The sequence below is a fragment of the Magallana gigas genome, chromosome 1 (genome assembly GCF_963853765.1).
Source record: "Magallana gigas chromosome 1, xbMagGiga1.1, whole genome shotgun sequence".
NCBI classification, from domain to species: Eukaryota; Metazoa; Mollusca; class Bivalvia; order Ostreida; family Ostreidae; genus Magallana; species Magallana gigas.
In genome coordinates, this window is record NC_088853.1 from 65,639,339 (window position 1) to 65,656,579 (window position 17,241).

Below are 17,241 nucleotides of genomic sequence, written 5' to 3' on the forward strand. Positions count from 1 at the left end.
GCAATTCTCAAATAAATGTTCAAACTGGATTTTGAAAATTTATTCATTAAAAGAGTCTACTTGTAGAGCCAAGAAAATTAATTTGAACACGGAATTCACCATTCCAAGTAAATCACCAAGGGAAAATTATCTTTGTCGCTAACAAATTCCAATATCTGCCAATTCTTTTCATGCAACTTGATTGGATTGAACAATTTTCCAAGGCTTGGGATGTTTATTAAATAAATGATCACAAATGAATTAAGGTAAAAGCACTATCAACATTACAAAGAACAATATTTTAATCATACAAAGTTTTTTCTTAATAAATAATAAGTAGCAAAAATGACATGTTTGTATAATGTTGCGTGTTTAAATCCCGTATAACTATTTTAGTCTTGACTCGTATGTATACATTTTGAATCTGTTTACAATGTTTTTGATAACATTTACACGACATTGCACTTTAAGTCAGGAGGTCATTATTGTGTAAAATTATGTACCTGGTATTTTTCTTTATTTGTATTCAGTTAACTTTACGTTGCTTTAATATTACAAGCAATAGATAATAACTAAGATTTATTTTTACTTGGAATTACATGTAATTTAGATTTTATATGCTTCTTTAGCTCCCCTACATTTTTTTCTTTATATTTTCAACACGTTGGAAAAATTACAAACCTATTAATTGTTTTTCAGTAAATATGTTTAATAAATGGTTTATGAAAAGATTATTGTAAAAATACTATGTATAAAAATGTTACACTGCATTGTTATAAATAATTTGAGTTTCATTTACAAGGTGTTCAATGCTTCAAGCAATGAATAAAATGTGATAATTGGTAACATTTAAATGATTTCTAATCTGTTTGGGGTTTTTTTCAATTAGAAATATATTTTGATTTTTTGCTTTGAATATGTTCTGAATTTTCAACCCGTTCGATTTGTTTTATATGGTAATATAGTTAATGAAGTTAACTGTGCATGATTTTAATGTATACCGTATTTCGGTTTTATCATATTTTATTCTTCTTATATACCTCTGAAATAATATTGGGCAATTTAGAATTTTTACTAGATAGCTCTTTATAATAAGGCAATATAAGAATATCGTAGATTTCATATAAATAAAAAAAACAACAACATTTAGGTATCATTTTAGGGTCTTATACGATTTATCATTTCAAAAGTATGTAATTAAATGAATGTTGTTCCAATGATGAAAAAATAAACACAGCGTTTTCGGTTTCGATATTTCAGATGCATTAAGCATTAGATGACCGTGTACACTTGAGTTTATCTTTTATGGCGCAAAAAGGTTCAGTAAAAATTACGCAGATACATAACAGGTGTTTAATTTAAAGCTGAAATTGTATCGAAAAACAGCACTATTTAAATTTTTAAAAAAACTTTCACCGGGCGAATTGCTATAAATCTTTAATGCATATATCAACAACGATATCGAACACTATATTTAATGCATTTTCGTTACATCATATTTACTTCCTAATCACATGACATGCGTACTGTAACATGATCTATATAAATTGCATTGGCGCAAGTGATTAATGACATTTAATAAAACAACATTTTGAAAAATCCTTCGATAGTTTTTGTTGGGGTTCATATTAATTTTCCGTTTATTTGAAATGATGTAAAACATTTTGCGCAATTTTCGAAATTAGGTACATAATTAAATTTTAAGATCAGTTTACACAAAACCTGATACATTGGAAGGTTTCCCTAGCATAATTCACAATAGTACACATTTTCTACCTCAATTTCAAGCAAAATGTACTAAGATTGTATCCATTTTTCACCTTCGCCAAACTGTTTGTTTCTTATATGCATTAAAATATCTCAATTCATTTTTGTTTTTACACATAGCAGTGACACTTTTCAAACCATTAGTTTTTAAAACTGTATTACAGATGTAAATGCTTTATAACTATAGATAACATTGTTACTTGTTACTTAAAACTTACACATGGATGTATGGTATATGTACAAATTCTATCAGATTAGGCACTTACAAAAATAAAGACACTCGCTGCGGTAAACACTATATCAAAATCAGTGTAAAATACAATATTACCAGATGTACTTTCTGGGTAAATACGTTATACTATTGTTTAAATCATTTGATCGGAAAATTCTTATATTTTTAGATATCGATCTACAGCTACTCAATAAAAAAGAGAGATAACTCTTTTGGAAAAAAGTTTGTAATTACAATTTTAGGTATTTGACTAAATAAATATATATGAAAATATTACTCCTATTACATATATTTGTAATACAGTGTAAACACAACACCCTTAACTGCATAATATAAAAGTTTCGTTCATTTACATATTAGTTCTGCATATAACTATCTCCGGTAAAACAAACAAAAGTATTCTAAATATCACATTGTACAAATTATTATTCATCTTGAACTATAGGTTGTAGTTCTAAGCTATGGAAAACCGTTGAGCAGTGCTGCTTATTTTTCTATGTTAAAGACGTATTGCGGTTAGTGGTTGAATGGCCTGAAGATGCTGTATCTATTGTATGCTCTGACGTCGTTCCAAATTTATAATCACACAGCAACTCCTAAACTAAAAAAAAATTAATTAATTGCCAATTACCTCCTTCTTATTTCAAACATGGAATAATTCGCAAAAGTTTCATTTTTTTCAAGATTAATTTGTAGCTTATTTTTGACGCATAAAGTTAATTTTAAAGTACATAGTTATGAAACTCTTAATCGTGAATTTTGATTTGAAACAAAAAGGATTACAACTATCAAACGATTGTTGTCAAAATGATTCAGGTTGCTTTACAGTAGATGTATATGTTAATAGCTCGAAGTCCATGGGACAAAGGAAAAAGTTTGAGGTTTCAAGAATTCGAGTTTTCAAGAGTTCGGATTTTTCCAGGTTGACCGACGGGTTTTAAAATTAGTCTTACTGGATGTTATGATTAAGCCATTTATTTAGTGCTAACCTTATACGCGTGCTTAAACAACGTTTTCTTTTCAGTAAAATATACAGAACTGAATGTTTTTAAAACTAAATACAAACAACTATTAAATTAATTCATAACAATTATTTATTTTATTCATCATATTAAGACTAGATTGCCCAATACTACTGTACTGTGAGACGATCGACATGTTATAAATGTCATAAATGAGATTACTGAGTATCACCCATTGTTCCCATTGTAAGGGTCTTTCACCAGCTGTAAGAACTTATTCGGCAATAAATGATCTTGATAAGCATGATGTTAACAGTTTTATAATTTTAAAATTTGACCATGGCTCAATATTATCTTTTCATCTCAATTAATTTTTCATTTTCATTGCGTCTCCAAATTATCGTAAAACGGTTTGTGTTAATTATAGATTAGGTATCGGTATGGTCAATCATCAACCAATTATCACCTTGCAGGACAAGTGTCGTCTGAATAAACAACCGCTGACACGGGTCTCGCGTCTAACGCCTAGAGCCATATAAATGACCAAGTGGGTGTCAATTAGGTATAACGCTTGGAGATACACGGCTACTTCGAGATATCGAGAGAAAGAAACTATAGATTATGAACAACAGGTCTGCAGTTTGACTTCGAGGGGTCAAGGGTTTCGAAAGTTCAAGATTTCGGGAAATCAAAGGTAAATTTGCTTAGTTATAAAGGGAAAAAATCGGGACCCTAGACTCACTTCGAGCGATCAAGAACTTCAAGCAATTGAAGTTCGAGCCATCAAAAGTTACCTGTGGTACCATTGGAAACAAAATGCATAAATGTTCTTATAGATGACTTTTTTTTCTATTATGTAGTTCGAACCATTCATACCTCAAACCTTTTTTGTGTCTATTGACTCAAGCAATTTTGCTACGTCTTCGTGAAATTCAGTCATGCTTAGTGACATTTCTATGATATTATTATGCTCTGTATCCAGCCTATCGGCATCTTTTCTCATCTCTTCCAAAGCATAAGACAAATTGCTTTCTACAGCAGGTATATGTTCTCTAAAAATGATTCGATAAAATTTACGCAGATGTTTGTCATAGTGTTGAACAAACAATGTTTTCAGTGATTCCTTATCCATCGATTCCACGCGTGTTTCAAAGGAAAGTTTTATAATTGCATCCGTTTCGGGTAAGATGTTAGAAACATATTTTATTCCAACCGATACTGCCTTGCCCAATCCAAGTCCTGTTAGTACACCAGGTAAGAGTGGACCAACGAAAGCAGCCGAGTAACCAGCCCAAGCAAAACCGCTTGCTGCAGTCAAAACAGCTTCCTGCAATCCAATGCTTCCATCGTTACAGAATGTAGAAACCCCCGCAAGGTTTTCAAATACATTAATCATCTCCTCATGACTATCAGCATTTCTCGGAATAATTTTATGAAATACGGAATCAACAACTTGAGGTACGTTTGTATCAAGCCATGCTGTGACAGCGTCTGCCATTCGACTCTGAATTTCGCCTTCAATTCGGGTTTTTGAAAAAGTACTTAAATTTGGTTCTCCTTTTAATATTTGATCTGAAAACTCTTCGGAATTGATGTAGCTGTAAAGATCGTCGACGAGATGTTTTAGTATGTCCATGACTATTTTGTCTTCATTATTTTCCATCTGAATAAAATGGAAAGAAATATTAAAATTTTATAAAGGATTAGAAAAAAAAATGAAAGTCATGATCTTTCGATAATCGTTTTGTAAATAAAAAATAACTATGCGATTTAAAAACCTTGAATTATATTTTGTTTTCTAATGGTAAGCTTTTTACAAACAATTAAACTGACAACGGCAATATTAAATCAAAAACTGAGGTCAGTGTATAAGAAATCGCCAATCGGGTACAAATGGCAAGGACATATAGTTTTTCTTGCCGCTTTCATAGGACAAGGGTTTAATTATAAATACTTCGCATTTAGACTGCAAAAAAACCCCAATAAAATTCAATAACATTCTGAAAAACAGAATTATGTTTATTTCCTAATTTGATTTACATTATGTGGACATAGTTATTAATACTCACAAGGTTGATTGACTCTCTATTTCTGTTGCGTTTTTCAAGAAAGTGTGCATATGAAGTATCGTTTGCTTCCTTTTCCCTTTTTATGGTATCCTGGCCGTCGGAGAGTATCGTGATAATGTCTCCAATCACACTCTTTAAATAACTGATATAAATATTAAGTAAACGCTTTTCTTAAAATAGACCAGCATATGTTTCTGTAACATATTTTGCAATTATTGATTTGTTATATTCAAATTTTTAATTTAAAATGCTTCAGGTCAAGTTTTGAATCTAAAACAATACAATTACAACCTATTGTACACACCACCCTTATAGTATATGCGATTAAATTTAGTGATTGCATTTTTTTTTAGATTATTAACACTTCTTAGTCAATAAATAAAATTGTCGATACTTACTTTCCATGAGTTTGAATTCGAATATTTTCCTTCCTTTTGATAAGATCCTGGATTGAATCTTCCAATTTTTGAAACTGAGATTTGTATTCAATAATGTCCACAACATTAGTTAAGTCCTGAAATCCAATAAGAATATTAAATGTTTTAAAGATCTGGTTTTTGAATTAGACATTGTTTAAATGATACCCATAAATCTTTTCATTATGTTTCAATGATTTCATGTTATTGATCCTGTGATAGACAGTGTTTGTGCAAATTATGATATATATATATATATATATATATATATATATATATATATATATATATATATATATATATAAAGAAAATTTGAAAAATGAAAGACAACCCAGAGTAAAACGTTAGCGCTTTCATTCAATCTTCAGACGTTTTTTAAAATGTTTAGTTGATATAATATGTAATAACTTAGAGTTATCAATACCTAACAATATTTACGCATCAACGGAAAGAAAGTAATAATATAACCAAAAAAAACCCATTAAAACTCAGATAATTCATATTCCTAAGAATAATATAAAACCCATATTCCGTTTCTACATAACATTGCAATTGAATCAGTAGCAATTTAGGTAACTAAATTTTGTTAACACAATCAAAGATAAGAATGGATCGTGATTTGAATAAACCATAACCTAGTCTAACTATAGAAAATGTAATTGTTGAATCATTTTATGTAGGAGCTGCCTCTTCCTCTTAGAGGCTGATTACTGCTCAAATAATTTTGCATGAACTCTGACCTTTTTTAGACATGTATCGAAGATATGGTTTTCTTTCACCCAAGGCCATTCTTCTTTGATCCGTTTATTTAGTTTAATTTAAATCTTTTCTTTTTTCTTGTGGTCAGCATCTATAGAGTCCCACTTGTTTCTTACAAATAAGGTATCTTCAAAGTCAAAACACTTCATTTCTCCAGCGATTGATTTTATTGTCGAGAATATTGGTAGCAACTGAAAAATAAATACAAATTCTTAATTGACATATATTTCCATTTTATTATCCATAAGTACATTAATGAAACAAAAAAAAAAAAATAGAATTTAATTTAAATTATTAATGATAATTCATGCATTAATCAATATAGTATATACATAAGAGTTTAATAAATAGTCTCTGGAAAATTGATTGGTTCCAAGATGGAATTTTTGTTTTGTTTAGGGGGTTTTTTTTCGTTACATATAATATATTACAAAAAAAAGCATTACATTACTGGCATATAACGAGGACGCGTCTTACACTTAATCTTTTGATAATAATAAGGCATAATATAAACCAGAATGACTTTTAACTAATTTTTGATGCTACCAGTATTTAATTCAAATCAATATTTTTTTAAAAACTGAACTTTATTTATTTTACAACGATTGATAAACAAGTTCTACAACTTATATTAATATCTCTCGTTGGCACGGATGTTAGCGCGAGGGGGTCATTGGTGTGGGAAGAAGCCGGAGGACCCGGAGAGAACCCACGTGTCCAAGCGGGCGACCGCCATACCCTATCACATACTACCTCTGTCGATCACGGGGATCGAACTCGGGTCGCAGCGGTGAAAAGCGAGTGCATTGCCCACTACGCTACCTGGACACCCTTTATTTTTTTTAAAAACTAGATGCTAGTAAAGTTTATTTCTCATCTAAGTTATCATTTATTATCAGATGAAATGTCTCAAAAATTTTCAAAAAAACCCTTATATATGTCAAAGTTCTAGAAAAATGCACGCACGTATTAAGAAATATTAAGTAAAGCCATACACTTTTGTTGAAAAACGAGCAAGCAACAACCAGTTGGTCAAAATAGTGATGATAGTGATATTTTATACCCTGTCCTTTTGTAAACCTCCTGCTCTATTCACATCAACGATGAAGATGAAGGCAACAGCTTTGGGAATATATTCTTCCAATATTTGTTTAAAGTCTTCAGAATCGCCAATTCCTGGAGTATCAACAAAGACAACATTTCCTCTCTGAAATGAGAATATCCCATTGATTAAACACACGATGTATAACAAAATGAATACTAAATGAATGATTAGAGTATTTCTTTAACATATTTGTCGTTTTACCTGTATTTTTGAGAATGGCATGTAAACATCTACTTGACAAATTGTATTATCTCTTTTGTCATCGTCCTCTAACTCTTCAAGCACTGCGTGCAATTCTTCTAAACTGTTACAAGGATGATCGATGGCTTCCGTACATCCATGTTTAAATGTCTGCACTTTAATTGTGTCGGAGTATTTTATCCTATATATTTTAGTTGTTGTTTCTAAGACATCCCCAGGTAGAGTGTCACTTCCTATAAGTTTATTGATTAGAGAGCTTTTTCCACAGCTTGTTTCGCCTGTAATTTAAACTAATGTTACATTTTCCTAGTTGAAGAAAAATAATTTTTTTACTCCTTTTATTTTTTTTTAGGTCAACACAGGTTTCTGATAGTTCCCTTTAACAATCTCTTGCATTCTAAAAACTAAAAATTTTGAATTTAATATATATTTTACACATTACATGTACCAAGTTGTTGATGTTAATGTAATTTTAAAAATTGGAGTGTGTAAGGTAAATCAATAACTCAACTGGGAAATTGAAGGTTGAAAAGTGCAAAACTAGCAAATACTCTGCGCCGTGAATATTTCACTGGGTTTTTTTTGGGTTTTTTTTATAAGATACAGAAAAAATAAGAAATATTCTCACAACGATTCTGATAGAGTTGCATACCTTTTTTTAATTTTCCCACAACAAGTTATGTTAGTTATGTTAGTTATTTTCCGTTGATATTGTTTGATACTTTCAATCTTGTTTTGTAACGCCTCCATTGATTGGATAATAACGTTTTGATATATTGTATAACATTACTTGCCTACGCCACAATAGGACGCGTGTGTGAATTAGCCTGACATTATGTTAAATGTTATAAAGAGTCATCTTGTAAAATAGTTGGTATAATATTTAGTTATAGAAAATTAAATGATAAATCATTAATTTAATATCTGCGTTTGCGAGTATAACATAACTGGGTTCTTTTAAACCGCTTAGCGTAAAATGCTTTAAGCTATGTTAAATCCTGTAACGTACGTCGGAATTAAATGCATTTCTTGAATAAAACAAAAGCTTCTCTCGAAAGGTCGATTTTGCAAGCAAATATCGCTTTATAAACAATGCTAGCTTTAATTGTTGACTTTAAACCTTTCGCCTGAATGAAAATCAATGAGGACATTTTCTCTGTAAATTGATACTTCACAGAAGTATACATATTATTAGTGTAGAAACAAAGAACATGTGTAACAAGTCTGCTCGTTGAGTCAACATCACTCAAGGTCTTGCACAAAATATATATTCCACTTTGTTACTATATAGCATTTATTAAGGTAATTGATTAACTATTCTTTTAGCCTATCAATAGTGAAAGAGAAAAAATTATAATAGTTAAAAGTTCAGTTAGATAGGTTATTTTCTTGCATAAGACCTTTAACTATATATATATATATTTCTATTGTTCGTGTCGTTAGCCATTTTTAGTGCTTTTTATATTCAGTTTACTGGCTTAGTATCTATATATTAGATCCGACACTTTAAAGATGCCTAGTGTTGTTGATTCTATTCAGTGCTTTTTATATATATATATATATATATATATATATATATATATATATATATATATATATATATATATATATATATATATTATAAACATTTTTACACTTTTAATTATACATATTTTAATCATTTACAATACCTGCCACAACTATACCACAGTCAAGTTTTTCGAGGTCTTTTATCCTGTCCCTTAAAATTTCTTTTATCCCAGGATACGTTTTCTCAAGGATACATCCGAACTTTGACCAGAACTTATCGTCTTCGACGAAATGGAATACATTTTCTATATACCTTGAAAGCCTTTTCTCAGTTTCTTCTCTGTAAAATAAATTCGTTAGGCACATACAGTTTACAATTTATTAGCATGTACTTCAATGAACGACTATACCATAAGTTCATTAAATGTTATGATAAGAAATCATTCAAAATGGTTTGTGTGTATGAAAATACAATACTTTTTAAAAAAATACGCAAAACAACCTACCACATGTACGTGTTGCAATATGTAGTTGAGGAAAATAAACCAAAGTTATTGAAATAGAAATTATAGCAGACACCCCTTGCTGACCTTCACAATATAAAGGAATATATCTGATATAGTAAATAAGGTGTCGAACATGTTGATTCTCAATATAACGCAATGATTGTTGGGTCAGAATGGCTAATGTAAGCAAAAAAACCTATTCAGGTCCTTTTTTCTTTGTTTCGTTTCTTTCTTTTCATTTTGGCGGCAGGATGTTAACTTTTTTATTCAAATCCTTACCTTCAACCATTAGTTTTTTATTAAATCAAATCAAAGCCTTCATTTTCCATCATGATTGTATGTTTCCACATATTCATCAATGATTCGAGTTTTAAATCAGATCTGTTCCTGTCCTGGCTTAGATAAGCTTTGTACTGCGAGAGGTTTTACATTTCCATCTTGTTTTATCAGGAAAATACAGTTTGCATATTTTTACACACACTCTACTTATGTAACAACGATAACGATGATCATACAATCTATCACAGAAGTATTTATTATCATACCCAGCGTCCGAAGTTTCTCCAGTATCTGTATTAAGGTTATCCATAATTGTCTTAGTCGTCAGCTCCTGAACACATCTAGTCAAGTATGAAAGGAGAACAACTTGATATTAAGAACAAAATAATGACGCGAATATAAATACATGTTCAAGTTGATATCCTTTAATAAAGATCTATACTTGTCCATACGCATGTGCTTTTAACGGAAATGTGAACGCCTTAAGGTTATTTGAGATTCAACCGCGACTCTAAGACCCTACTTATTATATTATGACACGTGCAGGGGATACCTCTAATTGCGGGAGTTTTATAACAAACTGGATATTGCGTTTTACCTCGATTAACGTTGTATCACTAATAACTCTGACCCTTTTACCTCAGACTTTAAAGGGTCGATATCTTTAACATGATTGTTAATCATATTAACGGGGATAATAAGTCGGATTAAAAACAAATCTTCTCCAGATTCTTTAATTCTGACTGTCCCAAAAATCAAAAATAAAAGAATCTATAATGCTCTGATTAAATCAGACTTAGGGTTAAATATATATATTTTCAGGCATTTACCGATTTTCACTATATACGCATTCATTCAGACTCGCAAATAATTTGTTGAAGGAGAGGGAATGTCATGAAACATTTAAATTTGAATTAATAATTTTAAATTGGTTAATAACATTTGGTCATACTGTTTTGAAGATAAAATACACGATTAAACGTTTTTGCTCGTTAGAGAAATCGCTATTACTGGAGGCTGATGTGATGTAGAGCTCCCCTGTATCAGAACCTTAACACTACTGCAGTATACTCGCGCAAAATGTATTCGTCAAGTGAACAAACATGCTGTTTGTACGAAAGACGAATAGGGCCACATAAAAAAATATTTTATCTCGTAATTACGAGAAAAGATCTCGTTATTATGAGTTAATTATCTCGTAATTACGAGATCTTTTCTCGTAATAACGAGAAAATTATTTCGGAATAACGAGATCTTTTCTCGTAATAACGAGATAATTAACTCGTAATAACGAGATCTTTTCTCATAATTACGAGATAAAAATATTTTTTTAAGTGGCCCTATTCGTCTTTCGTATGTTTGTCATTGATTTGTGATTTAGCGAAAAGTCAAAGGCAAAATGTCAAACAGATAGAGTTTCTTATTTTCAACAACTTGTTTTTAGACTTAATGTCATAATAAGCTAATGCTAATGCTATGTTGACATATCAAATCTGAATGGACGATGTAACGTCAACAGATTATAGTTCAATGGCAGCTCTCAGAAATGCGGGAAATTTAAAATAAAAATTCGATATTTCTTGATTTTATCGTTATATTCTGAGGGATTTATGTAAACAAATACGATCATTTACAATCTCAAAAGATGTTAAATAATTGATTTATTATAGAATATATCTATAATTATTAAAGTTTCGATGACTGGTATACATTTTCAATTTCATACTTTGAAGCATTGTTTTAGATATAGACTTCTATTCAGTCACATGAATATTCTGTCATGTAAACTGTAAAATAATTAAAGTACACTAATTTTGCATTCTTAACGTAAGTCAAGTTACATATTTCGGGAAACAACAAAACATCGCAATGTACGCTTTTTGAACCATGTTGTACCTTGCTTCCCGAGGCCTTCCGAAGTGCAAGCACGGACGTTGAACAGGTTGGGATACATAAATCCTATCAGTGAATTTTCCCCTTTATTTATGCAACTTAGTTTAGTATTAAAGCGAATATATTCACTTATATAGGCCTATAATGAAATATGTATGTATTTGTGATTCCAACATGATATTTATGAAATTTTCATCAACTCAGAAATGAAAAGTCTCCAAGGTGTTTGGGGCTTGGGACTTAGGAACGATAACTCTTTCCTGAAGAACTTTCATATCAAATAAATTTTAAAATATTTTTTGTGCTTATTTGCAATGATTTTCATTCGATATTTTAATGTCACTTTTATTGAAATACATTTTCTTATAACATCAAACAACTTTTTCCGATGATTTGTCAACAGAGTAAGAAAATAAGAAAATTTATGTTTTGGGGAAAATCTATAAAACCAAATGCAGTAATAACGTTTTTGAATGTTAAGAAGTGTTATATTTTTTTAGGTGTCCGAAGGAAAATATCCATCATATGACAAAAAAAAATTATCTCAATTTGTTAATAGTTAATTTTTTAAAAATTATTTTACAACTATCCTAAAGTATATTTTAAGCAGTGTTTAAATACTTAAAAATCGAGAAAATTATTGCAATACATAGAGTAAAGGCAATGTTTTATTTATAAAGACTTTGAACAAAAACATAACTAAAAGTCAATATCAATAATAAAAACAGGGAAAAAATTATAAACGACAATAATATTTTTTATTTAAAAAAAGGGGGAGGGGGGATTTTAAAAAATCGTCTCAATCCGTAAACCTCTCCTATTGAATTCCAATAAGCGATCACATATTCAAAAACACAGCTTAATACACGTGAAGAGAAGCAAAAGTTAGAACAGTATAACACTCTATTACTTTTTAATGATTTTAAAGAACTACATGTACTATGCAACATGTGTTCCTTATGATCTTAACAAAAAATGTATGAAAACATGGCATTCTCAGGGGTATTGCTTAAAGAACAAGCATTCTGATAGTATTGCATAAGCAATACACGTCCCCTACCGGTTTGTATTATTCGAAATTTGTGAGACAATGTACTGTAATGCAGAATATCATTTCTTACCCCAAACCAACAGACCAACCCGATAATAAACCCGATTATTATAACACACAAATTATATTTACAACACAGTGCTTGACACTATTTACAGAACTTATTCGTTTGTTAGACACAATAAAATAAAAAGTCTAAGTAATATTATTACTGACTACATACTTTCCTCGTTTATACAATACACACCGAACCCGATAACGAATCCGGACATTAAAAAATTTGAATAGGCCTATAAGAAATTAATTTTCTCGAAAATATGTCAAGCAGACGCTACAAAAGTGTAAACTTGATCTGTGCTTTGACATTTTGAAGCTGTTCGTTTTCGGCAAATTTCATATTATTCCTCAAACACATTAAGAAAAAAAAGTGTGGAAAACTGAAGTGGGACAGACAGACAGACGGACGGACGGACGGACTGACGGACGCAGAGGAAAGCTATAGTCTTCTCCGGTGAAAACCGGTAGGGGACTAAATATATCCCATAACAATATTCCTCATTTCCTGTTTTCCTGTCTTGTTTATCAATTTGTTAATCATTTGTTTATGATCGGGTTCACCCATCTACAGTTTCACACGAAATTATTTTCCAAATGTAACGTTAGTAATCCTTTTGGTTGATATGGGTTTCGTTTGTTCTAAATTATCGTCAAATACCGGTATCTGAAAACATAGTTTTCACATTTAAGAAAATACTTTGGCAGCATAAAAATTTCTTACATTTAAATGGGCACATTTTTACCTAAGATGAGCTGTACATTGTCTAATAAAGCAATTCATTTGGATGACTGTGTATTAAACATTATACAACTCATACAAATACTTATTAAAATGAAAATCATAATGCTGGGAAGACGATCATTGCCAGTAGGCATCGCCTTCAGATCATTTCTTTTAATTCACTTGAAATACCAAAATAATTTTTTTCTATAAATTTTCTATTTTTATAGACACATCTTGGGGATTTAAATTTCCTGGTTTTCACCGTACTTGGATTTTTTCCGCTTAAGCAGAATTCATTTAACCCCATTCATTAGCTTCAATATGAAACTAAATAGACATGCTTCGAGGGCGTTTTCTCTTTTAGTAGGGGATGTTGTCAAAGAAAATACGGATTGCGTTGAAAGTAGGTAAGAGTAGGAAGTTGAAATGTGCAGCGATATATACACATTTACATTTATTGTTATTGTACGTTCACTGTATTTGCTTTCCTTTAATTCCATTAAACGCATTCTAGAATTTCGGAAATTGCATCTTTGTTTTGTTTTCAGAAGCATTTTGGAGGGATATTTATTTTTATTTTTATGAAATTAAATATTGTTATATTATTATTAATACGCAGGACCGACTACGATTTCTTCTCTTATTTATGATCTTGACAATGAGCATACGGCAGGTGCGACCGGTCGGCAAGGGATGCTTACTAGTCCAAGGCACCTGATCCCATCTCTATCTTTTTAGAGGTCCGCCCCACTGTGTTTCTCTGCTTTAAATTCGTATTTCGCTTTATGGATTTTTGAGATGGTTGACGGTTTGTTATTGTCATTTCATCATTTTGCATATAGTTATGTTATTCAATCGTTATCTTTAGGGTGCATTAGATCGTTAAATCGGGTTTTTTCTAGCTTGATTTGTACAAGTTTCCAACATAAGGAAAAAAATGTTTTAGAAATTCATTCATAGCGGAAAAAAAGAGGGCAGGGGTCGCCACATCTTAGATGATAAAATTCAGCAGTCGCTATGCACATGAAATTTTTTTTATGAAACACGTAATTTGTTTGAATAATACGCCATATTTATTATCTATTAATAACCATCAGAAGAGAAAAATCTGCGCTACCAAAAAATGATACCTATTAACAAAACAACTTGCGTAAAATAGATTGTAATGAATCCGAATTGACTGTTACGGAACTGTATACCAATTGCGTGACTTGTATGTTACAGAGGCTATATACATGTATATGATTGACGAGCCAGATTATACCAGTCAAACGATTTAAGCCATTTAAGACGAAGAAACTGGATTGTTCACACTTAAAAAAAACCCATAAGAGCGCATTAGACATAAAGGTATGTTTTGCACATTTCACCTATTAATATATTCTTATCCATGTAGAAATGTACATGTACCAGCTAGTCAGTTGAAGTGGAAATTATTCTTAACTGCGCTCGTATAAATTAAAGGTTATTAAATGTAAGGCTGTCGCAAAATGATAGTGGTAATGGTTTATAGTCATGGTTTTCCTACCAGTGATAAAGATCTATGTCGTCAATGTGATATCGTTACTTTTAGGTAATGATATTCTGTGAGGGTCAACATATAGAATTCATAATATTTTTTTTTGTAATTTTTTGTTAGTTTGTGGGTTGTTTTTCACGACATTTTTTTCTGGTCCATGACGGCAGCTTTCAATATCTGGAAAACTCAGTTACCAGAACATTGAATTCGTCATCCTAAAGATGATATGCATGTATTTTGAAAATAAAATAAATTGTCCTGTTTTCTAGAAGAGAAATGTTCATTGCTTTTAACTTAAACAAAAACTGAACTTTTTAAATTTTGCAACGATTGCCAAACAAGTTCTACAGATAATCTCAGTATTTTTTGTTGGCACGTATGTTTGCGCTAGTGGGTCAATCTTTAGTGTAGGGGACAACCAATGTGCACAGGGAAAACCCACGTGTTAAGCGGGCGGCCATATCTTTTTTTAAAATACAAACCCCTGAAGAAAACGAGGATCGAACTCAGGTCGCAGAGATGATAAGTGAATGCTTTGTCCACTATGCTACTTGATACTTAGTAGTATATTACCTTCATAGAAATATCACATTTTATATTATATTTTGAAAAAAATCATCACTAGACTAAGAGACCTAGTTAAAACAACTTTCGTTTTCAATATTGTACTTTTATTATCTATGGAACATATAAATGACATAATTAAAACATTATGATAGAGAAGGTTGTCGTCTTTTCAACAAAATTCGTCGTTTGTGTTCTGAGGGTTGATTTTTTCGTTTAGATTCTTTTAATCATTACATTGAATTTGGCTCAATTGTAATTAATAAAAAAATAAACACTACCAAATTTAAGTGCGCAATTGTGATGAAAAGTACGTTTACCCATTGTGTTGAACGCTGTAATTTATCGTACATTAACACATGTCTTTTCTTTAAATCATTTGGAAAATGATTATTTTCATAGAAAAAAGTAATCTTCTTGATTTTATAACTCAAAATATGTACATGTATTGCAATCACTTAAAGAGGGATGTGCGGCCATCTTGTACATTTTAGGATAGGAATGAAAACATTTTTTGAACTGACTTTTTTCTGTCCGAAACTGGCCAAAAATTTTGCCAAATGATATAAAAGCAATAAATATGAAGTCCTACATGTCATTTTGTTTGAAAAGTATGCTTACAAGAACAGACCAATGCCTTTTAAATCACTCAGAACAGTTGTCGAACAGCGCAAGTACAGACTTATTCTTAGGTTTAAAACTATGAACAAATATGAATGAGGTTCATTGGTGTCCTATCTACAACCATTTGTTGAGAAAAAGTTTGAATTGTACTCATTTAAAGTAGTCCGAGTATCGCACTACGTCATATTACGGATTTTACGATATTGGTTCGACTTTTACAAAGCGTTTTTGATACCCGGTATTGATTTTGCTCTACATCGCTGCTGTAAACAATGGCAATAATAAGCAATTTGAACGGTAATATATGTATTCTATGAGAGATAGAAATGAAATAATGTTGAGAAACTCGATTCTGTTAAAGTAAAATGAAAAACGAAGCTTCTGATTAACCAGGATCTCAGGTATGCTTATATCTTCTTTGTTTTGACCCCCCCCCCCCCAATTTTTCTTTTTCTTTTACTAAAACCGGTTTAAATTTAGAGACAGAAGCTATTTCGAATTTAATCAATCGTCAATTGATTAATGTTTAAATGATATCTAACATTGTTGACAGATCTAGGCAGAAAACTGTAGCAAAATGTTATTTTTACGGATTTTTTCGTCAGGGTCTACTTGGTTTAGAGCTTATAGCGTGAAAAGTAATCCGTCAACATATAATTTATTTTACCAAATCTTTTTTCTAAGATGTCAATCTATATAATAAACACCATGAATTTAAGTTTGAGTCCATAAAATAGTAACAAAATTACCAAACACGTTACTAGCATTGCATTTTTTGTATTCTATTTTGATACATCAGGTCCATAAAGCGTACTTACTTAAAAAATATTTGCGCAAAATTATTGATGAGATATGGCTTAAATAAATATTTATACTCTTTTTTGTATGTTCAGTTCTCATTTTCCCAAAATTGGTAATTATTTTTAGGAAAAACGGACATCTGGCAAATTTCATAATTGTCAATAATTTTCGCAAGGGGGGTACACCCGCCTGAGAGGTGATAACAGACAAACTAGCATGTAAAC

General features: G+C 30.8%; 1 protein-coding gene across 1 annotated transcript; it reads right to left on the minus strand.

Moving 5' to 3' along the window:
- Positions 1–915: 915 nt before the first annotated feature.
- On the minus strand, positions 916–10,193 carry LOC105343937 (uncharacterized protein in xynA 3'region). Its single transcript, XM_034464606.2, has 9 exons — positions 10,051–10,193; positions 9,161–9,339; positions 7,491–7,768; positions 7,248–7,391; positions 6,166–6,375; positions 5,408–5,523; positions 5,010–5,151; positions 3,817–4,603; positions 916–2,579 (listed from the first exon to the last, which is right to left on the minus strand). The coding sequence occupies exons 1-5, from the start codon at positions 10,092–10,094 to the stop codon at positions 6,244–6,246; spliced, it is 777 nt and encodes a 258-aa protein (XP_034320497.2). The 5' UTR covers positions 10,095–10,193; the 3' UTR covers positions 916–2,579; positions 3,817–4,603; positions 5,010–5,151; positions 5,408–5,523; positions 6,166–6,243.
- Between the last annotated feature and the right edge of the window lie 7,048 nt (positions 10,194–17,241).

Coding starts and splice junctions, on each gene's coding strand:
- LOC105343937 (XM_034464606.2), bottom strand. CDS start 10,094: ATGGATAACCTTAATACAGATACTGGAGAAACTTCGGACGCTGG. Junction 7,769..9,160: donor CTGTGGTATAGTTGTGGCAG/GTATTGTAAATG, acceptor TTTAAATTACAG/GCGAAACAAGCTGTGGAAAA. Junction 7,392..7,490: donor TGCCATTCTCAAAAATACAG/GTAAAACGACAA, acceptor TTCTCATTTCAG/AGAGGAAATGTTGTCTTTGT.